This window comes from Rhinoraja longicauda, chromosome 26 (genome assembly GCF_053455715.1).
Source record: "Rhinoraja longicauda isolate Sanriku21f chromosome 26, sRhiLon1.1, whole genome shotgun sequence".
Lineage (NCBI taxonomy): Eukaryota > Metazoa > Chordata > Chondrichthyes > Rajiformes > Arhynchobatidae > Rhinoraja > Rhinoraja longicauda.
The window spans coordinates 23,846,056-23,871,859 of record NC_135978.1 but is presented as its reverse complement, the minus strand read 5'-3'; the positions used below and the strand labels follow the sequence as shown (position 1 = coordinate 23,871,859).

General features: G+C 40.1%; 1 protein-coding gene across 2 annotated transcripts in view; it reads left to right on the top strand.

The window, feature by feature from the left end:
- med13a (mediator complex subunit 13a) overlaps positions 1–25,804 on the top strand; it is a 149,793-nt gene that overhangs the window by 40,427 nt on the left and 83,562 nt on the right. For both annotated transcript variants that reach the window (XM_078422084.1, XM_078422083.1), the window contains exons 3-4: positions 2,788–2,872; positions 10,347–10,430. In XM_078422084.1, coding sequence (XP_078278210.1) covers positions 2,788–2,872; positions 10,347–10,430 — 169 coding nt within the window. The remainder of the gene's footprint in view (positions 1–2,787; positions 2,873–10,346; positions 10,431–25,804) is intronic.

Here is a 25,804-nt window from a genome sequence, read left to right as displayed (position 1 = left end):
CTTGCCCTCGTCGGTTGAGACATGTCAGGAAATCATGTTGCTTCATAAAACTTTCGTTTGGCCACATTTGGAGTTCCCCATTACATGAAGGATGCGGAGACTTTTTGAGAGGGCGTAGAAGAAGATTACCAGAACATTGTCTGGACTAGAGGGATCTAGCTGTAAAAATAGGTTGGACAAACTTAAGATTGTTTTCTCTGGAGCATCAGAGGCTGAGGGGACACCTGATAGAAGTTTTAAAATTTTTGCGAAGCGTAGATAAGGTAGGCAGTCAGAACTTTCTGCAGGGTGGAAATGTTGACAAAAAGGGTGGCTCAGTGGCGCAGCGGTAGAATTGCTGCCTTACAGTGCCAAAGATCTGGGTTCGATTCTGACTTGGTGTACAGAGTTTGTGGGCCGAAGGGCCTGTTTCCACGCTGTGTCGGAAAAAAAGTGTAAAAAGTCGAATACTACAGGGCATAGCATTGAGGTGAGAGGAGGAAAGTTTAAAGGAGGTACTGGGACAAGTTATTTTAGATAGGTGCCTGGAATGTGCTCTTCAGGGTAGTAGTGGAGAGACATACGATAATGGTATTTGAGGCTCTTGGATAGTTAGATAAATAAGCATGGAATGAAGGCATTTGTATCATGTGCAGGCAGAAAGGATTAGTTTAATTTAGCACCATGTTTAATACAGACAAAAAGGGTCAGTTCATGTGCCATACTGCATTGTAAAGTAGGCATTTTATTAAAATGGTTATATTAATAAACATAGCACAAAAAGTAAGGAAATTTGTGTTTGGTAGATTATTTCTTTGTTGTAACAATGCTTCTTGGCAATAAATCTTATACCGTTGGAAAGCCTGTTTATTTCCTTTTTAAATGGTGCCACATTTGTAAGGAACATGCATTTGTGGGATGAGCAGCAGAGCTGAGTATGTGGGTTGCGCCCATGAAAAATCTGCCAAATCTTCTCTGCCAATGCCAAACAGCTTATTCTGCCATTGACTCTTGTTCGGTGTTGTTTGGTGGATTGGATGATTGAAGTCTGAAGAAACAAGACATATTGGCAATTTAACAATTTATTCATTTAATAAACAGGAGCCTCAGTAGCGTGTGGAAGAACCATACACAGCCACAACAGCCTGGCACCTCCTCCTCATGCTGGTCACCAGCCTGGTCACACACTGTTGTGGGATGGCATCCCATTCTTCAACCAGCATTTGTCGCAAGTCAGCCAACGTGGTTGTGTTGGTCACTCTGGCACGAACAGCACGCCCAAGCTGATCCCACAAGTGTTCAATGGGGTTGAGGTCAGGACTGCTGGCAGGCCATTCCATCCTTTCCGCTCCCAAATTCTGGAGGTAGTCTCTGAGAAACCCTGCTCTGTGGGGGCGAGCATTGTCATCTTGGAGGATAGAGTTCGGTCCCAGACTGTGGAGATATGGGATTGCCACTGGTTGCAGAATCTCATCTCGATATCTCTCTGCATTGAGATTGCCTCCAATGATGACGAGCCTCGTTTTTCCAGTGAGGGATATGCCGCCCCACACCATCACACTGCCTCCACCAAAAGATGTTACTCTATCGGTGCAGCAATCAGCATAGCGTTCTCCGCGTCTTCTCACACTTTGACCCTATGATCCAACTGCCGTAGGCAGAATCTGGACTCATCGCTGAACATAACGTTCCTCCACATGTTCAGGTTCCAGTGCACGTGTTGCCGACACCAGCGCAAACGGGCCTGACGGTGAAGGGCAGTCATGGCAGGCCTCCTGGCAGCCCTATGAGACCGGAGATCGGCTGCGTGCAGTCTGTTCCGAATTGTCTGGGCAGAGAGCCATCGGCCATATCGTCCTGCAAACCTTGACTGCAAATCTGTAGAAGACAGCCTACGGTTCCTAAGTGCTGACAGGGTGAGGAAACGGTCTTCTTCGGGTGTCGTCTTCTTGGGACGCCCACTTCGCGGCCTGTCTCTGACATCCCCCGTTATATGGAACTTGGTCTTCACTTTGGAGATGGTACTAGGGCTCACTCCAAATAATGCCGCAACTTGGTTTTGCGGAACACCAGCTTGAAGTTGCCCTATCGCACGGGCCCTATCCAGATCAGTCAAACGTGGCATGCCGATTCTTGGAGCAGACACCTACTGACCACTGTAGCCCGGCCCATGCTCACAGATGCTGCCAATCAGGTGCCAATCAGGCACCTGATTGTCAGCACCTGGGGGTACCAGAAGCTCAAAACAAGAGTCAATAGCAACAGCAGAATAAGCTGTTTGGCATTGGCAGAGAAGATTTGGCAAATTTTTCATGGGCGCAACCCATATACTCAGCTCTGCTGCTCATCCCACAAATGCATGTTCCTTACAAATGTGGCACCATTTAAAAGGGAAATAAACAGGCTTTCCAACGGTATAAGATTTATTGCCAAGAAGCATTGTTACAACAAAGAAATAATCTACCAAACACAAATGTCCTTACTTTTTGTGCTATGTTTATAATCCCTGGTATTTATTTATCCTTGCTTTGACTGTTTTAGGGTTGTTTAAGCCATGGGTGTCCAGTATTATGACTTACAGAATCTAAAGTTTAAGTTGTGTTATTTTTGTAAAACCAGCTTGTCTTTAATCGTGATTTGAATTGTTCATGCTTGACCCAGCATTCAGATACAGAAAATGTAAACTAGAGAAATTGGTGATAAAGAAAAGTTCAAGTGGAATTCAGATGTGATCATGGATTCTAGTATATAGGTTATTAGCTATAACAACTGACAAATTAACATTTTATTTTACTTTTCATTTTGCAGTTGAAGAGAATGGATTGTGGGAACAGGGTCTGTCTTACGAATGCCGAACTCTGCTTTTTAAGGCCATTCACAACTTGCTGGAAAGGTAATTGCTAGAATATCCTACAGTGAAACATATACCAATTTTTGACACGTTAATTACAATTTTTAACCCACTTTTGGTTTCAGAACTGCTTAAGTTAAGTATAAACACATCTATGATAGAAATTTCTTTCTTGGATAAAACTTAGTGGTAACTGTGAAGTTTCATGCAAATTGAGCTAGGGTGGTGGTCATGGAATGACTTGTATATGGAAGTTTGTGATTAACATTAGGTATTTCTGTAAATCTTAGTCATTTATATGACTATTCTCATTGAATATTTGAGATTACTTAGTAATACAACTGCACTATAGAATGGATGCAGAGGAAGTCGTCTTCATACACTTGCCCCATCAATGGTTCTTAACCAGCTGCATTGAAATGCCAGGTAAATTTAGAGATTGTTAACACCCAAAGTCTCTTGGATGTTCTTGTAATTGCTCTTTTCTACCAACGAATGAGATTCAGTAGAGAATTGTCCTTGCTTCTCGGTTTAACATTTGTTTAGATTTCATAATCAATTGCTTTAATCATCATGTAATTTTTGTGTAGCTTTTTATTTCATTTATTAGATGTCTTGTGAAACATTTCAGTGAGATTTATGAGATTTAATTACCAATTATTTAGTATGATTTAGAATGTCAGTTAATTATTTTATAGCATGGTTGCATTTAATTATTTTATAGCATGGTTTTCAAATAAATAAAATTGTATGGTCAAGCATTACGCTGGACAGAGTAGTCAATAAATAACAAAACAATGACAAAATCTTCAAATCCCGAAGATTCAAAGATGCTTCTGAAGCAGTGTTATCTTAAATGATTTTATTACTCTCCTTTGAAATCCATCCCATTCGGCCGTCTTTTGTATGAAATTTGTTTCTAAATTCACTAGCTTAAACCAATGTTTTCCTTCATCATTTTGACATGATTTATCTTCTAAATTACAATGAAATTGCATCTTAGTTTACCGTATAAGACCAGAAAGTTGCCGATTTCTTTTTTTCCCCCCGTCTTCACTTTTGATAGAATCGGCTTAGTGACTCTTCCCTGAATTTCAGTGTGTACAGACATTTCTGTGTTTGACCAGCTCGTAGGGGTAATTCTAATGCGTGAATGGCTCATTATAGGGTGTATTCTGTACCATGCAAGTCCTGAACAATGTTAGTAATCAAAAAACTATTGCAGATTTAAAAAGGTTTGACCCTGAAAAAAGTGCTCTTTTATGTGCATTCCTTGAAGTATCACATATATTAGGCTATGGAACTGGTTAACAGATTTGGTTTCAAATTGCTCTCTGGAATTAAAGATGTGGTCTTCAGAAAACTGCGAAGTTGTTGTATTCAGTCCAAAATTCCATCCGTTAATGAGCACAGGAAAATAATATTCTGAATTAATAATGCATATTTAAAAATTGTAACAGAATGTTCTAAACGTAGAAAACAATCAGTTCAGCAATTTGAAAACATTATTAAAAAACCTCTCTATAAATGGAGGAAATATGAGAACTATTGAAAATCATAAACAGTGAATCCACTATGTATTTTTGATCATGTCTGGAGTAAAAAACAGATGAATGTTTCGGGAGCAGACCTTCACTGAAATCTTCCTCCATTACTGAAAGTTGCTCTGCCAGGAACCTGGTGAAGTTCTCCATTGTTGTGCTTGCTTCAATATATTGCTCACTGCTTAAGTGTGGAGAATCTGCCTGTGAGATCTGGTGTGGGACAGAATGAGGAAAAGTGACTGCACAGCACTGATGTGTGGTCCTGATTGGTCTGGTCTGTGCTGGCCATTACTGAGGACGAGCAACAGCTCTCCAAATGCTGAAGGACTGCCCATGTTCTTATGGTCGAGTTGAGGGGCTGAGAGAATAAATTACAGGAAAATGAAGGGGGAATGGGACTGATTAGGAGGTGGCATGTATCAAATAAGCAAATGTCTGCCTCCTGTATTGTAATGATTTTCCTAATCACCTGTTCTTGGAGGCGATGGAAGCTGTTGACTTCCCCCTTTCTTTGGCTGTATGGCTCTCTCCAACCCACGGATTTCTCTATTAAAGAGCTTGATGCCCTGAGGCCACCTTTCAGCTAATTTACATAGTGAAACCTCTGGGCTCGAGAGAGGTGTGTAGCCAAACGGGAGGAGAAGATGGCAACTTCCATTGTACCTAACAGGTAACGGGTGAGACCATTGGATCCAGGTTGTCAACACATGGAGATGCTGCTATTAGTCCCCCAACACTGCCCCACACTCGCATTGCTGGATAGAATGTTGACTCAAGTCCCATAGCTTGAGGCTGCGCACCCATGCTGCTCTCCCATCAGCCTCTCCATATCAAACTGCGAGGGACTCTGCTCCAGGATTGCCAGTGGAGGACAGAGATTCATGCCATGTTCCTGGTACAGGGACATGCACCAGCGAGAGGGCTGAGATTGCATTAGGTGCCTGGCACAGGAATATGCAGCCTGAGAAAATGTTTCTTAAAAATACTCGGGGGGTTGGGGGGACCTACCTTTGAGTGTTTTAATTGGAAGATCAAATTGACACGTAGTGTTGTGCTGCGTCCCAGTGTAATAGCATCTGCCTCCATAATTAGACAAACACTTTGTCGTAGATTGTCCATGTCTACAGATGCTGTCTGAAGTGGTATTGTGGAGGACACAGTACAGATATGCTCATCATTCCCCTTCCCCGGAAGATCACTTTTATCTTCCTCCCCACTACTGCAGCATCAAGAGAAACTTTACTCAAGGTTCCAGTATCTGTTGTCTCTCGTGTCATCACATTCATCTTGCCCATTTGTAGTTAAGCGATGATAAACTAATTACAGGAAGGAATTACCTGTGCTCTTAAAAAAAAAAAAATTTTAAAATGATGCTGAGACCCACTAATGGTCTTTAGCAACTTGGCTGACATTTGTCAATCTTTGCAATCAAATATTGATTATTTGAGCATTGGAGATTGTTAGTTGACTTTTCATACGTGGGTGTGTTATAAATGTAATACTAGAATTTAGAAATTATTCCATTTTGAATTTTTCCCACTTTTTATTTGTTCTACCCACTCCATCCATTTTCACTACAGATCAGGACATACCAACCCCAGTAAAAGAATGTCGTTCATGAAAGCAAGTATGCTTTAACGAATTGTCAGAAAGAGTTGTCATGAAGTGGAGTATTTGTGCTGGATTCAATTTTTTGATTCCGAAAGTATTATTCATTTCCATGATTCCTATTTTTTTTTACTGCACAACCAACAGAATCATCCTGGCAATTTTAAGAGGAAACGAGCAAAGTAGTTTGAATACATCAAGGCAACATATCCTGATTCAATGTTCACGGTCATATGATAAGCCAAGCAGGCTGAAAAAAACTAAATAAAGCAGTTTCATGAAGCTAAACTATATGCAAATATTATTAGTTTAATTTTTCAACTACTGGTGTAGTTAGTATATTTACAAAATTATTTTCAAGCATCATTATTCATCAAAATTATTTTCAAGCATCACTACTCAAAAACTCTTGAGTTAAAAAAATAATTATGTTAATGAAACTGCTCTGTTTAGTTTTTTTCAGCCTGCTTGGCTTATCATATGACCGTGAACATTGAATCAGGATGTGGGTGGCCCAATAGTTTTAGTAAATTAACTATTGTAATACATGCTGACGTATTTGAATCCCTAAATTTTGGGGTTTGACCACTCCAGAATATATTTTGCAAGTTTGTGACATTAACAGCTACTTTTACATCCCTGAAGAAAGGCTGTCAGGAAACTTTCACACAGGAGAAAAAGTAATTTGTACTATGTGTGTGTGTGTGTGTGTGTGTGATCCAGAACATTCAACTTGACTACCTGAGGAACATGTACTGACATCTAAGCAAGTAAAATTGTTCAAAATTCTTCTTTCCACTCCTATCACCAGTCATGACTGTTAATATAAAGTGTACGGACTCTTTGCCAGCATTTTATTTTCTCCTCTCCACCACAGCTGCCTCTATGATAAATTGAATTATTTTGTATTTTGTCAAATTTACACTCATTTTCTTTAATAAACATTGATAATCATCTGCAGTTTTTCACTTGTCTATTTATAATTTGAACAATCACAAGGAAGACAATTATAATGATTTCTCCCTTTGTAATCTACTCCTTTTTAAAAATCGCTTTTCCTCCTAGTGAAATTCCGTAATCACCTCCTGCTTTTTCCCCCTGTAGTTCCCATGTTGATAGAACACTAACAGTGAAGGTTTATCTGATTATCCAGTGAATCTTGCTTTATACAGTAAGGTCAGAAAGCGGGCAGAATTAGATATCCCTGTCCCCCCATTAATGAACAACCTTCCAGTTGTCATGTATAAAAATGGCAACAAGCATGAGGGTTACTGACATACAAGATTCTGTTGAAGTAAAATGTTTTTTCTGTCAAATATAGCCCTATGGACTTCTACTATAGTTTGAACCCCTTTTGAACTAAGACAAATGTTACAGCTCCCCCCACTTCCCATTTCTCACCCTCCCTCCCAACATAGTGCTCGAGTTGTTTGGTGAATCACTTATTTGCCTTGCTGGCTTGAAACCTGATTTTTTCTTTAAAAGGAACCTGGTGCAGCAAACAAATTGCAGACACCGTCTCGATGACCAGCAGGTTAATATCAAACCTGAACTAAGATTGCTTTGATAGCTGAAGCAACAACTTTGAAGTTGTTGCAAAATAACTGTTGCTTTTTATTCTGGTTTCAGTCTAGTATATATAATTTGTATTGTTCCAGTGAGTAGTCCAAGTTCAAAAGTTGTCTAAATTGTGGATTTAGCATCAAGGCCTTCTATTAATTTGATGTTATTTTCATTCATTGAGTTCATTCATTTATGAGCAATCTGAATCTGAAATAATGGCCTGAAACAATTTAATCTTTAATCAAAACTTTTTTGGTTTCTCTATTTGTGGCACAGAATGCCTTGCCCCACCAGTAGTGTATTTTCTTTAAAACTGCCATTTTAGGAAAACTGCTGAAGAATTTTTACATTCCCTTTATTAACACCATGGTAACTGTAGAAAATTATTCTGCATTTATCAGTAGGTGCACATTTTGAAGAAATAATGGCTATGTCAGTTTTTGGTCTTGTAGCAACAAATGGTGCTAAAAAAACTAAACTGGTATTAGCTTTCTCCAACAGTGTGGCTGAGAAATCTAACTGCTAAAATGATGCAAATGGACTCTGACATAATGTCCCATTCCACCCAAACAAATTTGCTTGTACGGTGTGGTGTTCTGTGATAGATAAGTTCATTTGATTTGAAAGCAGCATGTACCTTCCATGTTTAAAATATATTTGGAGATCTTGTCATATCAAAAAGCACGAGTAACTAACTAAATGCAGCTGATGGAGAGTTTCTGATAAGTTTTGTTTCTGTGCTGTGTGACTCAATGACTCCACAGAGGGAGAGGGACACAAACGGGACTAGCTTAGATCAGGCATTTTGGTTTGCATGAATGAGTTGGGAGAAAAGGCCTATTTCGTGCTGTATGATCCTTTCTATGACTCTAATTTACAGGTCAATTTCTGACCAACAGTAAAACTTTTAATTTCCACAACCTCCTGGCATTTGCTGTAAGGTGCATTATTGAACTTTTGAAATACCCGCATCATTGTCACTGCTACAATTGTAAAAGTAAATCAGGAATTTGTGAAATTTTAAGTTGGAAGAACATTAAATAGACAAGGCTGAATGCAAAATTTCGTGATAACGTGGCATTCTATTTGACACAGATATTCTAATGATTCGGTCCAGGGTTTCAGTATTGCTAAAATTGTGTGTGTGTGTGTGTGTGTGTGTGTGTGTGTGTGTGTGTGTGTGTGTGTGTGTGTGTGTGTGTGTGTGTGTGTGTGTGTGTGTGTGTGTAAGCAGAATGATGAATAAAAGTTGTGGCAGTGAATTTAAGTTTTTAATTCCAACCTTTTAAAAAAGATGATTCTCATTGGGGTGGTAGGGAAAAGGCAGAAGTGGTTCTCCAGGACAGATGGTAAAAATATTTCAAGGAATCTGCTCGTCGGCTCAGAACTGGTCACTTGAAAGTATGTTTTTAAAATATTTTTAGAAACATAGAAACATAGAAAATAGGTGCAGGAGTAGGCCATTCGGCCCTTCGAGCCTGCACCGCCATTCAATATGATCATGGCTGATCATCCAGCTCAGTAACCTGTACCTGCCTTCTCCCCATACCCCCTGATCCCTTTAGCCACAAGGGCCACATCTAACTCCCTCTTAAATATAGCCAATGAACTGGCCTCAACTACTTTCTGTGGCAGAGAATTCCACAGACTCACCACTCTCTGTGTGAAGAAATGTTTTCTCATCTCGGTCCTAAAAGACGTCCCCCTTATCCTTAAGCTGTGACCTCTGGTTCTGGACTCCCCCAACATCGGGAACAATCTTCCCGCATCTAGCCTCTCCAACCCCTTAAGAATTTTATATGTTTCTATAAGATCCCCCCCTCAGTCTTCTAAATTCCAGCGAGTACAAGCCTAGTCTATCCAGTCTTTCTTCATATGAAAGTCCCGCCATCCCAGGGATCAATCTGGTGAACCTTCTCTGTACTCCCTCTAAGGCAAGAATGTCTTTCCTCAGATTAGGAGACCAAAACTGCACACAATACTCCAGGTGCGGTCTCACCAATGCCCTGTACAACTGCAGTAGAACCTCCCTGCTCCTAAACTCAAATCCTCTTGCTATGAATGCCAACATACCATTCGCCTTCTTCACTGCCTGCTGCACCTGCACGCTTGCCTTCAATGACTGGTGCACCATGACACCCAGGTCACGTTGCATCTCCCCCTCTCCTAATCGGTCACCATTCATATAATACTCTGCTTTCCTGTTCTTGCCACCAAAGTGGATAACCTCACATTTATCCACATTATATTGCATCTGCCATGCATTTGCCCACTCGCCCAATCTATCCAAGTCGCTCTGCAGCCTCCTAGCATCCTCCTCGCAGCTAACACTGCCACCCAGCTTCGTGTCATCCGCAAACTTTGAGATGTTGCATTCAATTCCCTCGTCCAAATCATTAATATACACTGTAAATAACTGGGGTCCCAGCACTGAGCCTTGCGGTACCCCACTAGTCACTGCCTGCCATTCCGAAAAGGACCCGTTTATTCCTACTCTTTGCTTCCTGTCCGCCAACCAATTTTCTATCCACCTCAACACTGAACCCTCAATACCGTGTGCTTTAAGTTTGTACTTTAAGTTTTGGTTTCAATTTTTCTTCCTTGAGTGTATGGTTGAGTTTTTGCTCTCTGGTAAAGTTGGCATTTTGAACTAGGATCCTTCTCCAAACATGGTCATAATTTCTAGTTTGTATTTTATTCCAGAAAGTCATTTAAAATCATTTTGACCAATTGAAATGCTTTTAAGGTATTTCACTGTTCAGTTCAATGGTTGTTGACCTTGTTCCTTTTCTTTCCGATAGGTGTTTGTTGAATAGAAACTTTGTGCGGATTGGAAAATGGTTTGTTAAACCATATGAAAAGGATGAGAAACCAGTGAACAAAAGGTAAATATGGTCACTGTAGAAGTTTTGTGCACCTCCTGTGGAATCTTGATGTTTGAAAATGTAATTGATATGTTTTAAGTTGCTTGACTATTGCTGAAATTATAATAGTTAACAATTTGGCGAGTTGAAGTCATTTGTTAGTTTCTGGAACTTAAGTTTGTTGCTTGGGGTTAGCTCTCATTGGTGTGATTAAAACTGTGGGGCATGTCAATCTCAAGTTTGACCTTTGTTGTATACATTTAGAAACTTTTGCTAATAAGGTTTAAACTACACAAAGTGCTGGAGGAATTCAGTGTGTCAGGCAGCATCTGTGTAGGGAATGCATAGGCGGTGTTAGACCGGGACGCTTCTCCAGTCTGACGAAGATTCCTGCCCTGAAACATTGCCTATCCATTCTCTTCACAGAAACTGCCTGACCTGCTGAGTTTCTCTAGTACATTGTGAATTGCTTACGATTCCAGTATTTACAGTTCATTGTGTCTCCAAGCCTTAAACTGTACAAGTTGTGTAATATTCCATCATTGGCGACTTGCTTAATTATTGTCTTTTGAAATGACGGAATGGATGTAGTTTCTAATATTAGGAAATACACAGTTGCATGTGTGTTTTTTTGGATCCTAATGTTGCCACTTCAGCTTTGTGACCCGTGGGTCTACTCTTGCACTCTTCTCCCTAAATAAGAACTGTTGGAATTTAGCTGGCCAATCTCTTGGTTTCATATTCAAGAATTCCGATTCACATTATGACTTCTTTGTGCATTTCACCTGGGACCATTAAAATGAATAATGTACAATGGACTCAAGATGGACTGAAAATGGCTAGCAGGAAGGTTGCATTTGTAGAAATGAATAGAATTAATGTTTCAGGATGAAGGCAATCGTCAGAACTTGAAATAATCTGTGTTTGATTTCTCCATTGTAGAGGTGAGCATATTGCTAACATTAAATGCAGTACACTATATTTGTACAAGTGAATTGCTGCTTAACTCGGAAGAGGTTTTTGGGTTTCTTAATAGTTTGAAGAGGTAAACGAGCATGTTGCATTTTCTATGATTTGCATGGGAAAATGTCCTGGGTGGGGACTGGGTATTGAATCATGCTGTATAATTATTAATCTATGAATGCTGAGAAAGAGGAGGGAAAGATGTGTAGGAAGGAGCTGCAGATGCTGAAGCTGAAGCTGATGTTTAAACTGAAGATAGGCACAAAATGCTGGAGAAACTCAGTGGGACAGGCAGCATCTCTGGAGAGAAGGAATGGGTGACGTTTTGGGTCGAGACCCTCAAGATGTATCGGCTTTGGTATCTTGTTGAAGGTGGAAGCTGGTGAGGTGGAACAGGAGGACAATGGAATGTATTTTCTGTAGGGAAGAGCAAGGGAAAGCAAAAATGCCAGAAATAGCACAGACTGGATGCTATGGTTAAGGAAAAAACAAAGATCCAAGAATACATGGTGTAAGAGAAAGCTACAGAAGCAGATACAATCATGTATTTAGAAAATGACGACATTTAGATATATGAATGCATAGGAAGGTCTTTGGAGGCTATAGGCCAACTGCAGGCAAATGGGGCCAGCCCAAAACGACTTGGTTGACATGGACAAGGTAGGCTAGCGGGCATGTTTCCATGCTGTATAGCTCTATGACTGTGTGGAATGTGTCATTGGGGAAGGTCCAATGGTGTTCTTGGAGAAAGTAAGATGGGAGGAAGATAAGATATTTGTAGGAATCTGAGCTTACAATGGATATTGGACACAAGCATCCCCTGAGTTGGAAATAGAGGAGTCGGGAGAGGGGAAGAGTCTGAAATTAACTACAAGAGCCAAATGGAAATTAGCAGCAAAAGTGATGAACTTTATGACTTCAGTATGTGAGCAGGAATCAGTATATAAACAGCTATAAAAATACTGGAAATAGAGCTATGAAGGGGGCCCTAAATAACTTTGAAACAATGGCAGGCATAACTCGGACCTATGTGGGTACCAGTAATCACATCTTTTGATTTAGGACAAAGGAGTTGGTCCGTGTGAGAGCAAGTTCAGTTGAGTGGCGGTGGTTATCTGTTGCATTAATTGTGTATCCCAGTTCCAATTTGATACCTGTGCCTTTGGCTTTTATGTTGATCCAATGAAGTGCAAAGTAGCTTGAGTGATAGCATCTAGTCATTGTAATGGAATGATGCAGCATGGAAGAAGGCACTTTAGCGTCCCTGAGACTCTGCTGACCATTGACCTCCCATTTGCACACTAAGGGGAAATTACAGTAGCTACTTAACCTCCTAACTTGATATCTTTAGGATACAGTCTTCCATTTGGATACTTTGTAGCTTTCTGGACTCACCAATGGTTATCGAATGTAGCTGAATTTATCAATTGATTTTTATTGGAACTGGCTGCTTTTGATAAATGGTCGGGACCTATGAATTTCCATCAAATATAGTCTTCTGCATCTCTCAATTGTAACATTGGCATTCTCTTACTTATTCATGTATTTACATCCACTCCAGACTGATCATCTGGAATCAATAACTCCTTATCAGCTGGCAACACCATTCTTTGCAACAGTTTTTCTTGATCTCTTCTCTATCACAAACATTGTTTTTGTTCTCTCAAACTTTCCACTTGTCTGCAATTTGAAACATCCTTGTGTTCATGGTTTTGATGTAGCAACGTCAATCTGAAACATTGAGTATTTCTATTTTTTTCATTTTAATTTACCAGCATTTTTAGTATATCTGTTTTTTGATTAGTTTGTAAGATTGACCCCAGTTGTATCCTATTAAAAATTAATCTTTTCAAATTTTGCTGATATTTAAACTTGAATACATTGGTGAAGTACTTAGATTGCAGCTTTTTGAGTAACTGATGCAATACTAAGTTATACATTTACCTTTGTTTATTGATTAAGCCCCTCATATGTTATGGTTGCTGTAAGCTATTAAATGAACTTTCTTGGGTTTCTCAGCAGTGTTTATATAATGTGAACCAACGTTAGATGAAGGGATATAAAATGGTTATTCAAGTATGATGCCAAGGCACAGCAACCAAGGAAACAAATTATTTCATTATGGCTAGGCGGTCATTATGGTCTGCTAATTTATTTCCACCGTGGGCACAACTGTTGTGAATTTGTTTAGATGTACAAAACAAAGTTGCAACTGTTCATGGTTGTGTTTTAGGGACAGCACTAGTTAAGAAAATCTTCAGTTTTGTTTATAACTTAAATAGCTGCTGTTCACTTTGGCCACATTGATTAGATGATTAAGAAGATTTATGACTAAACTGCTTTAAGAAAACTTGCAATCGCAATAAACAGATGTTGATTTACCATAAAAGAAACAAACTGCTGGAGTAACAGCGGGTTAAGCAGCATCTCTGGAGAACATGGAGAGGTGATGTTTCGGGTCTGGGCCATTCGTGTGCATGTTCCAAATTAACTTAAATTATTCTCATGTTTTGAATTCTAAGAATAACTGATTTTTTGTTGGAAATGCTCAGTAGGTCGGGTGCATCTGAGAAGAGAAACATAATTAATATTTCAGGTTTAAGGCCATTCTTCAGAATTGTTGGGTTTCACTTTAACGACATATAAATCCAATCGTCTTCACTAACTAATGATTCCACATGAATCTGAGTCGTACAAAATCGTCGTGGTTACTAACAGAAGTGTCTGAGATGATCTGTGATTTTATTTCTTGTACATTGGTTCTTCTTGCCAATTATGTTAGATCCTTGGTTAATTATAATGTTATTAGATGCTAGATCAAGAAATAAAGCTCATTTTGACATTATCTGGCAGCAGAAATTTGAAATATATTTGAAACTTTACAGGAAAGAGGAATGGTGTTGTGGGGAATACAGTTTTGTACTCTGAAGTTATGTAAGATCTGAAAAATCATAAAACAATTGGGGTTTTTTTTAATGATACCAGTGTAACAATATTTTGAACTTCTAGATAGAACAAAAGCTGATGGAGAACTGTTTTCGTATTATTAGAAGAAATCGTGTTCAAATGCTTGTGGTGGAAAAGAGCCTGTGCACATATGGGTTAAATTGATCAATGACAATTATTGCTGAATTGTTTTTGGACACCTCTTAAATTTTGGAGATGAACTTGAACCATTCCTGGCCTATTACAAAATGTTAAATATGTACTGGTTTAGCTTGGCATTGACGACAAGCAATAATGAATACATTACTGGCCTAACCCATTTGTAGGTTAAGCCCTTGGGTAAAGGAGTTTATTTGCATCATATTTGACTCACTTGGTTTGGAAAATTTCAAATGACGTACGACAGCTTTTAACACTTTTATTTTTATTTCAACAAGAAAAGAAATTAATATTTTCCCACTAATCAATGGGAATAGCAAGTGGTTTAGATGGGAACTTTTTGGGATCGATCATGTAATTGGATGTTAGCTTGAATTGAAGTGGGGTTATGGATGGTCTGGCCTCTTGCCATTTGGGAAAATTAATTTACCAATGAGACATCCTGACCACTACAAGTTTCGATTTCACAACTGCAAAATTTTAGTCAGTTTAATAAAATAATTAAATCCTAATTGTTTGTTTTAAATGACAGCTATATTGGTTCACTTTTTAACTGGTATGTAGAAGCAAGTTTGGAGCTTGCACTCTGTGCTGCCAAAATATGGAAGTCGTGAACTTAGAATCTGGATGAATTGTCTCAACTTTTGTACTCAGATTCCACGTTGGACATAGTTGCAGGGCTATGTCTTTGAAATTTCCTAGTATATTTGCACTCTTAACCTCTCCCTGGTTAGAACTGGCATGTAATCTAAGACCTCATTCTGGTAAAGGTGTTGTTGTGCAGATTAACCAAAAAGCTATTGTACAAGTGCAAGTTTATGACTTTGGCCTAGTACTTTCTAAGTTAGACTTAGCAAGCTTTTGCCTATGCACCACCTGAATGTTCTATGATTATAGGTAAGATTGTTCACATTTTAAATGTACGTAATGTTTTGATTTAGACTTTGAAAATGACTTTTCCTCTCTTGGGATTTTGCATCTCCCAGGTTATCAATTGATTTTTATCTGAAGATGTAATACTGTTTACAACCTGAATCAGGTTTACAACCTGAATTTTATTCTGGAGCTCACATTTATTCACAGTAGTAGAAAGTAGCTCACATGTATTGTGAGTTATATTGTAATGGTGGTAATGGAGAGTAAGCTACTGTTGGTGAATGAGTATATCAGGTAGGTCTGGGAATGAAGGATTTTAGAGGAGGAAAAATATACATATACTAATGACACTAAAGGTTATAACTGTTTAGCCATATTGTATTGATAATGCTGCCAGAATATATTACTGAAACAAATAAGAACAGAACAATGCACAATTCAGTGAAACAACTTATTGGCATTGTTCCTGCTTGTACTGGTGAAACATGTTTGCATGCTATTCCACAACAGCTAAATAGCAAGACATCTTGTTTCTGTGGTCCACCATTTCCTAGGTCCATATTGCAATTCAAAATGAGTAATGCATTGAATTCACTAGGGGTGTGTGGGTATAACATGTCAATTCATCATATTCCCCTGTTAGTAATTTACAAATTGCTTTTACTAAAGCGGTGATTGAAAAACTGAATTTTTAACACTCTTTGCTCACAACTCCCTCTTGACCCCTTGAGATTGAGGAAAATGAATGTGCTGCTGTTTTTAAGGAAGAATTGCTGTGGTCTAAAGTGCTGATTTTATCTCCCCGCGGCCTCTTCTGGGACATGTTATTCTGAGGGACTATCATGTGACCAAGCTACTAAATTCTCTTGAGTTTATCCAGCACTTTAACAGATCTGATTTCAAACCATCTGCAACACAAGCTAAATGTCATCACTTCTGATCACCATTCCTTTCTTGTGCAGTTACAAAAGGATTGCATAATCAGCATTTGAACATGCAGATTGCACACTCAAAAGTCCAACGCTGTCAAGATTTAATAAAATATTTGCCTATGAGCTATTGGAATTGAAGAACAGATGCATTTCCACTGCTACCATTGCCCGAACCCACTCAAAAAATTGTTAGAATGCCTTGGTATTAAAATCGCAAAGCAAAATTGACCCAGAGTTAAACAAGTGGCGATCATTTAATTTTAAAAGCAGGGCTCAGCTGCTTCTTTCAGGCCACTTGTCCCTCTCTTGGTGAGTGTCGTAGGTTAGTGGATAAAGGCACAAGCTCAAGGATCATTCAGTTAGGTAAGCATAAATCTAGCTTCATTTACAGCTGGCTGTCATAAATTTGTTTGAATCATTTGGAATACTACGTGAAGTTTGGATGCTCAGGTTTAAGATTTCTGTTGTAAATAAGACTTCAAACACCAATTTATACTACATTCTGACTATAGGCACGAACCATGCTCGAAGGCCTCAGCCAGCTGCCCTGCCCTTGTATATCTGGACACATAGGTATACAGATGCTTCCCGACTTATGATGCTTCGACTTACGATATTTCGACTTTACGATGGTGCAAACGCTGGGCAACGGCAACGAGCCGCAGCTCGCTTCCGGCCACATGATCAGGTGTATTAAATACATTTCGACTTACAATATTTTCGGTTTACAATTGGTTTATCGGAACGTAACCCCATCGTAAGTTGAGGAGCACCTGTAGTGCGTAAAATGCCTGGGTAATTTTACGAACTTCCCTGTTAAATCCTGTTTTTAACAGCACCATTCACTTAACTAGAAGTTGCAAATACATTATTTCCCCTGAGGCAGAGTTCACATCTCCTCCCCAATTGAGGTCTGTGAACTTTCGCCAAAAATCCACTGGATGATATTTCTGATCTTTGACATTGATCATTATGTTGGCCAACTGTGCTTGCAGGGGGACTAGTACATTTTTGTACTTGAGGCACCAAACTTGGTTCTAAAACTAGAAATTAATAGGCAGCATGCATTGAAAACGCTGCTGGTGCTTGGTGGCTAAATTGATAATCTGGATGGCGTGTTCCCAAGTTGCTAAGTAAATAGTGGAGATAGCAAGTTTGCCATAATCTTCCAGTCTTAGATGTAGGGTGGGGAATGTCATGCAGGGTAGCGTGCTGAAGATGGCAATGGATTAGAAAGTGACAAATAACGCACCCTTATCCAAAGGTCATTGGGAAAATCCGAGTAGTAATAGGGTAGTCAGTTTAACAGTGAATTTATGAAATCGAAGCATGAATGGGCCATTTGGCCTCTTGTGCCTGCTCTCATTCTGTATGACCATGTTAAAAAACCCTCATATTGTTGATTCCTTTAGTATCTAAAAATATATTGATCTGTCTTGAATATATACAGCAACTGAATCTCCACAGTGGCCTTGAGGTGAATTCCAAAGATTCTCATCTGTTATGGATGAATGATTCCTTATTTCAAGCCTCTGACTTGGAGTTCGAAATGAATTCTGTTGGAGTAACATTGGCTTTGCATATACCCATTACAACATGAGAGAATTTAGTACAGGTGCTCCTTGACTTGCGATGGGGTTAAGTCCCGATAAACCCATCATAAATCGAAAATATCGTAAGTTGAAAATGCCTATTGCTAGCCCGTTATGGGCAATATCATTGCAGGGGGAAAGGAGGATTGGTTAACAGACAGAAATGATTGTGATTCAAAATTTGAAATACGGTTTCTACTGAGTATCGCTTTTGCACCATCGTAAAGTCAAAATATCATAGGTTGAAGCAGGGCATGTTGAGGAGCATCTACATTTAAATGAAATCACCTCTTGTTTTTACTCTAGAGATGATAGAACCAGCCAGCGTAATCTCCCATCGGGACAAATCTACCTTTGCTGAAATCAATCTGGTGAAAATTCACTGCACATACAGTGGGGAAGTATGTGCACAAGTATATCCTTTGGTAGAAAGACCACAATTATACATCATATTGCCGATGCAGTCACACAGGGCTCGGTACCAATTTCCCCCTGGGATAAATAAAGTTCTATCGTATTGTATCTCGGTTCTAAACTTCTCTCTCCGATCTATTTGCAGTCGAGGCCAATCTAATCTGTACTTTCCTAACTGCTTGCTGAACCAGCATATTTACTTTCAATGATTTGTGTACAAGGACCTCCAAGTCATACTGAACATTACTACCTTCCAATCTCTCACTATTTTTAAGAAAAATTGCCTTGGGTTTTGATACCAAAGTTGATGACATTATTTTTTCACTTCATATTGTATTTCCCTTGTACCTGCTCAAACTCAATGTATCCTCCTCTTAGCCTACTGGTTTCTAGAATTCTCATCAGTTAACATATGTATGACACAGATCTTTTTGCAATCCTTGATACAGATTGTGAACGTTTGGGACTTCAGCACCAATTCCCCACAGCACTCCACCGGTTGCAGCCTGTCCAGAAAATCACAATCATTTCTGTCTGTTAACCAATCCTCCTTTCCCCCTGCAATGATATTGCCCATAACGGTGTGAACTCTAAATTTTGTTTCTTCTCTTTTCATGGGACCTTATTGAATGCCTTTGAAATCCAAATAGACCACATCAACTGGTTTGTTTTTATCTCCTCTGTTAGACATGACCTCAAATTCCAACAGGTTAAAGCGATCCTATTTTTCAAATACTCTGTTAGCACTTAATAGATTGCAGTATTTTCCCTATAATTGATGTCAGGCAATCTCGTCTGTAATTCCTAGTTTTCCCTCCCCGCCTTAGAGGGTTTATATTTGTTCTTGCAAATCTATGGGAACTGCTCCAGAAATGTATGGAATTTTAGAAAAGACAACTAGTATACATTTATAGAAGAGTTTGTCAAAATTTTTGAACTGTGGCGGTTAATTGAGGCTTATAGACCAGCTTGGATTTGATTAAAACAATGCTTAAGGATGGGAAAAAACACGTTGTCGTAAATGGGTTGTTTTTCAGACTTTCGAATGGTAAAGTTGTGTGTGATTTGGAAATGGGGGAGGGGGGGGGGGGGGGAGTCAAAATGTACAGTGCATTCAGAAAGTATTCAGACCCCTTCACTTTTTCTCCATTTTATTATTTTACAGCCTTATTTAAAAATGGATTAAATTCTTTTTTTTTTATCATCAATCTCCACACAATACCCCAGAATGAAGAAGTGAAAACAGGTGTTTAGAAATTTTTGCAAAGTAATTAGAAAGAAATAACTGAAATATCACATTTACATAAGTATTCAGACCCTTTGCTATGACACACAAAATTGAGCTAAGGTTCATCCTGTTTCCATTGATTATCCTTGATGTTTCTACAACTTGATTGGAGTCGACCAGTGGTAAATTAAATTGATTGGGCATGATTTGGAAAGGCACACACCCGTCTATATAAGGTCCCACAGTTGACTGCATGTCAGAGCAAAAACCAAGCCATGAAGACGAAGGGATTGTCCTTAGACCTTCGAGACAGGATTGTGTCGAGACACATATCTGGGGAAGGGTATAAAACAATTTCTGCAGCATTGCAGATCCCGAAGAGCACAGCGGCCTCCGTCATTCTTAAATGGATGAACTTTGGAACCACCAGGACACTTCATAGTGCTGGCCGCCCGGCCAAACTAAGCAATCGGGGGCGAAGGGCCTTGGTCAGGGAGGTGACCAAGAACCCAATGGTCACTCTGACAGAGCTCCAGAGTTCCTCTGTGAAGATGGGGGAACCTTCCAGAAGGACAACTATATCTGCAGCACTCCACCAATCAGGCCTTCATGGTAGAGTGGCCAGACTGAAGCTACTCCTTAGTAAAAGGGACATGACAGCCCACAGGACTCAGACCATGAGAAACAAGATTCTCTGTGTCGGATGAAACCAAGATTGAACTCTTTGGCCTGAATGCGTAGCGTCACGTCCGGAGGAAACCAGGCACTGCTCATCACCTGGCCAATACCATACCTACGGTAAAGCATGGTGGTGGCAGCATCATGCTGTGGGGATGTTTTTCAGCGGCAGGAACTGGGAGACTAGTCAGGATCGAGGGAAAAATGAACGGAGCAAAGTACAGAGAGATCCTTGATGAAAACCTGCTCCAGAGCGTTCTGGAACTCAGACTGGGGCGGACGTTCACCGTCCAACAGGACAACGATCGTAAGCACACAGCCAAGACAACGCAGGAGTGGATTCGTGCCAAGTCTGTGAATGTCCTTGAATGGCCAGCCAAAGCCCGGACTTGAACCCGATCGAACATCTCTGGAGGGACCTGAAAATAGCTGTGCATCGATGCTCCCCATCCAACCTGACAGAGCTTGAGAGAAGAATGGGAGAAATTATCCAAATACAGGTGTGCCACGTTTGTAGCGTCAGACCCAAGAAGACTTGAGGCTGTAATCGCTGCCAAAGGTGCCTCAACAAAGCACTGAATAATGGATCTGAATACATATGTAAATGTGACATTTCAGTTATTTTTAATTACTTTGCAAAATTTTCTAAACACCTGTTTTTGCTTTTTTTATTGTGTGTAGATTGATGATAAAAAAATAATTTAATCTATTTTAAAATAAGGCTATAACGTAACAAAATGTGGAAAAGGTGAAGTGGTCTGAATACTTTCTGAGTGCACTGTATTTAGATTTGCCAATGATGCTGAATGTGGATGTGTAACAAACTATGATATCATATCATATCATATCATCATATCATATCATATACAGCCGGAAACAGGCCTTTTCGGCCCACCAAGTCCGTGCCGCCCAGTGATCCCCGCACATTAACACTATCCTACTACACCCACTAGGGACAATTTTTACATTTACCCAGCCAATTAACCTACATACCTGTACGTCTTTGGAGTGTGGGAGGAAACCGAAGATCTCGGAGAAAACCCACGCAGGTCACGGGGAGAACGTACAAACTCCTTACAGTGCAGCACCCGTAGTCAGGATCGAACCTGAGTCTCCGGCGCTGCATTCGCTGTAAAGCAGCAACTCTACCGCTGCGCTACCGTGCCGCCCAATGTGGATGTGTGACAAACTGTATGATATCAATGTCCTGCAGCAGGATATGGGCTCACAGAAAGGACAAATGGAATTTAATGCAGAGAAGTGTCAGCTGCATCCTGAAATGTCTGCTGTAAGTAGTCCAAGTCCAAGAAACGATAAAGAGTGGCAATATTGAGTTTGTGAGCGTTGGTCTTTGAAGGTGGTGGGACATTTGGAAGTTGTGAGGAAGTCTCGGATGTTAATGGTATCATGTTTAAAAGCAGGGAAATGATGCTGCACTTTCATAAAGTTCTAATTTAGCCATGATTAGACCATTGTGTTCAGCTGTGATCACCATTTTTCGGGAATAATGTGAACATCCTTGAGTGATGCAGGGGAAAATCAACAGAATATTGGAGGTGCGAGGGATTTTAGGCACCAGGTTAAGTTGGTTGTTTTAAAGTCATAGAGTGATACAGTGTGGAAACAGGCCCTTTGCCCCAACTTGCCCACACCGGCCAACATGTTCCAGCTACATTAGTTCGACCTGCCTGTGTTTGGTCCGTATCCCTCCAAACCTGTGCTATCCATGTACCTGTCTTAACTGCTTCATAAAGGTTAGGATAGTCCCAGCCTCAACTACTTCCTCTGGCAGCTTCTTCTATACACCCACCACCCTTTGTGTGCAAAAGTTACCCCTTAGATTCCTTAGTTTAGTTTAGAGATACAACGCGGAAACAGGCCCTTCGGCCCACCGTTCGCACCGACCAGCGATCCCCCCCACATTAAAGCTATCTTACACACACTAGGGGTAATTTACAAATATACCAAGCCAATTAATCTACAAACCTGTATGTCTTTGGAGTGTGGGAGGAAACCAAAGATCTCAGAGAAATCCCAGAGGAGAACGTACAAACTCCGTACAGACTGCGCCCGTAGTTGGGATCGAACCTGGGTCTCCGGCACTGCAAGAACTGTAAGGAAGCAACTCTACTGCTGCGCCACTGTGCCGTCCATTCTATTAAATCTTTCCCCCTTCACCTTAAACCTATGTCCTCTGGTCCTAGCTTCTCCTTCTCTGGGCAAGAGACTCTACCCGATCTATTCCTCTTATGATTTTATACACCTCTATAAGATCACCTTTTCTTTGATTCTATTCTCCCCCCTCCCCCCTGAATTCCATCCACATCACACAGCAAGTTCTGTGTTCTTTCTGTGCCTTGGTGAATTGAATAATTAGAACTGTTTGGTGTTTTAAACTAAATAGTTGGGGCGTGGTTCAGATGAGCTGAAATTTAGAAATTTGATGGACAAGTGGAACATGCAGCATAGTGAAATGCAAATGATAACTGGGACACGAAGCAATAGAGCATACAAACATAAGAATGCACCTGCAATATATATTCTATGTTAGGATAAGTAGTGCAAAAGACAGATTAAAGCATCTTCATCTGAATGCAAGTAGCACTAACAGTAAGACAAATGAATAAATGTCTCAACAAGAAATGTCGTGGTGAGGGGCAAAAGTTATCAGATTTGGAATCCAGAGACCAGAGTTCAACATTTCTGGGCTATTGTAGAAATCCATCTGATTTACTAACCATTCAAGAGAGGAAATCTGCTTTTCTTCCCTCATTGGGTCTACATGTGAATCTGTAAGTCCACCCCCAAGTGATTGATTCTTAAATCCCTTGATAGTATTTTCAAAACAAGAAAAGAGATTTCCAGGAGGTCATAGTAAATCTTCAGAAATGTTTTCATAGCCACAATTTAAGAACAATGTTGCATCCTCATTAGTTCAGGAATCCCTATGGGTAATCTAAATGGAATGTTGGGAAAGGTGATTAATTCCTAAAGTCTCCAAAATTGAAACGTCTAAGCCTGGCAACCTGCCTACCTCTGCTGGACTCCTCAGGCACTTCAGAAACCACTGAACTAGAGTCCCGACCTAAGACATCAACCTTCCACAGGTGCTTCCTAAAGGGCCTGTCCTACTTTAGGCGATTATATGGCGACTGCTGGCGACTATGCTGTGGCCGACAGTTCGCCGGGTGTCGCGGGCATGATCGTGAGGAGTCTTCCAAGAATCGTAGTGGATCTCAGCGCGTCGCTGAGAAATCATCCGGAGTGAAATTTCCCGGCGACAACTGGCTTGTCGCCACGTATCGTTGCTTATTGCGGGCGCTGTTGTCGCATACCGCCCCCAGGTTTGCTAGGTTCTCTTCGATGCATTTAGAAGCACATAATATTAAAATAAGTAAAGTAATTTCAAAATATCATAAAATGCTTGTGTTTAGGCAATTTATTTACCGTCAGGACATTTGACAGGTAGATTGGAGGCGACAGTTTGACGGTCAGGTAAGCGTGGGAATTTCGCGATGTTTATGGCCATCAGCCATTACATTTAAAGTGGGCTCCCAACCCAGATATGCAACCCAGAAACCAGATGCATCTCCCGTACATTTTCAAAGAATGCCCACACACTTTTCACAAAAATCCACTTAACCACTTTTTAAATTAATTTTTTTAATACAGCTATTAGTAAACTGGAAGTAAATCCAGTTTATGCCTTGTTACAGTGATGCTTGTTTTTTAAGTAACCCATACAAGATGTTATAGTTCATAACTCTCAAGTACTTACTGACTTGTCAGTGATTTCAGCGAAAATTAGGTCGCCGGAGAAGCATTGACAGCGTGGGAATTTTGCGATGTTTCTGAAGACGTTGTAATCTCGACCTGACTCAGCATTGTCGTGGTCATTGTCGTCGGGTAAAAGAAAATTTCGGCGACCTGCTTCGACTTTGACAGTCGCCGGCTGTCGCCTAAAAAATCGCCTAAGTGGGACAGGCCCTTTACTCGCTGAGTTCCTCCGGCACTTTGTGTTTTGGACTAGAGTGAAGCAAGTCACCATTGACCCATTTAACATTCAACAAAACACTTTTTAAGTGTAGTCAAATTTCAATGTTTGTTTTAAAAACCATTGCAATATACATTTTGCCCGAAGCCCCAATAAACCTGCATAATTTAAACATCTAAAGCTGGTAATATAACATTTTATTGGCAAACTGTGCTAATGATCTTTGTAGCCCTGCTTCTAGACACTAACTTTATTAGCTTTGAACAGTTTAAAAGATTATTTTGGGAATACTGTTTTGCCCAGTTGATGTTTCCTTTATCATTACAAAGTGAATGGATTTTGTAAATGCATTTTGTTTCAAATATATTTGTGTGCGGAATTTCAGCTGATTAGTTGTCTCTAAATGGCAGGCATTGACTTTTGATATCCTATGTGCAGTAAACTGTATTTTAGATGTGCTGCAGTAACTGGTTGCATAGTTGCCTTTGAGGAAGTGACTCTTACACTGTACTTAACTGTTCATAATGCAAACTCTTTACAGTAATTAAGCAATTGCACTAGTTAATGCCATTCAATTCACAAATAGTTAATAGTCATGCTGAACCAAAAAGTTGATCTGTTCAATGCTGGTCAATAAACAAGAATTTTCAGTAAAGTGCATTTGTCTGGAGAAAAATATGCTATTTGTTTAGACTTTCCCAGGTTACGGCAGGGTTCTGTACTTGTGAACTGTTCATAACCCATCAGGGTAAGCATCGACTTCACATCAAAACCCGTAGGCTTTCAATGAGATCACTTATTGCTTCTAAATTGTTTTCTAAACATGAGTAGAATCCTAATCCACCTGGTCTTTTTCATAAGTCATAGGAGCAGAATTAGGTCATTTGGCCTATTGAGTCTACTCTACCATTCAATCATGAATGATCTATCATTCTCTCTCAACCCCATTCTCCCTGTAACCTTAGACGCCCTTACTAATCAAGAACCTGACAATCTATGCTTTGAAAATACCCAAAGACTTTGCCTCCACAACCACCTGTGGCAATGAATTCCACAGATTCACACCCTCTGGCTAAATAAATTCTTCCTCATCTCATTTCTAAAGGTATGCCCTTTTCTGAGGCTGTGCCCTCTGGCCCTAAACTCTCCCACTAGTGGAAACATCCTTTCCACATCCACTCTATCCAGGCCTTTCATTATGTGGTAAGTTTCAATGAGATCCCCCTTCATCCTTCTAAATTCCAGTGAGTAAATCCCAATCATATCATATTATATCATATATATACAGCCGGAAACAGGCCTTTTCGGCCCTCCAAGTCCGTGCCGCCCAGTGATCCCCGTACATTAACACTATCCTACACCCACTAGGGACAATTTTTACATTTTACATTTACCCAGCCAATTAACCTACATACCTGTACGTCTTTGGAGTGTGGGAGGAAACCGAAGATCTCGGAGAAAACCCACCCAGGTCACGGGGAGAACGTACAAACTCCTTACAGTGCAGCACCCGTAGTCAGGATCGAACCTGAGTCTCCGGCGCTGCATTCGCTGTAAAGCAGCAACTCTACCGCTGCGCTACCGTGCCGTACCGTACCATCACCGGGTTCAAT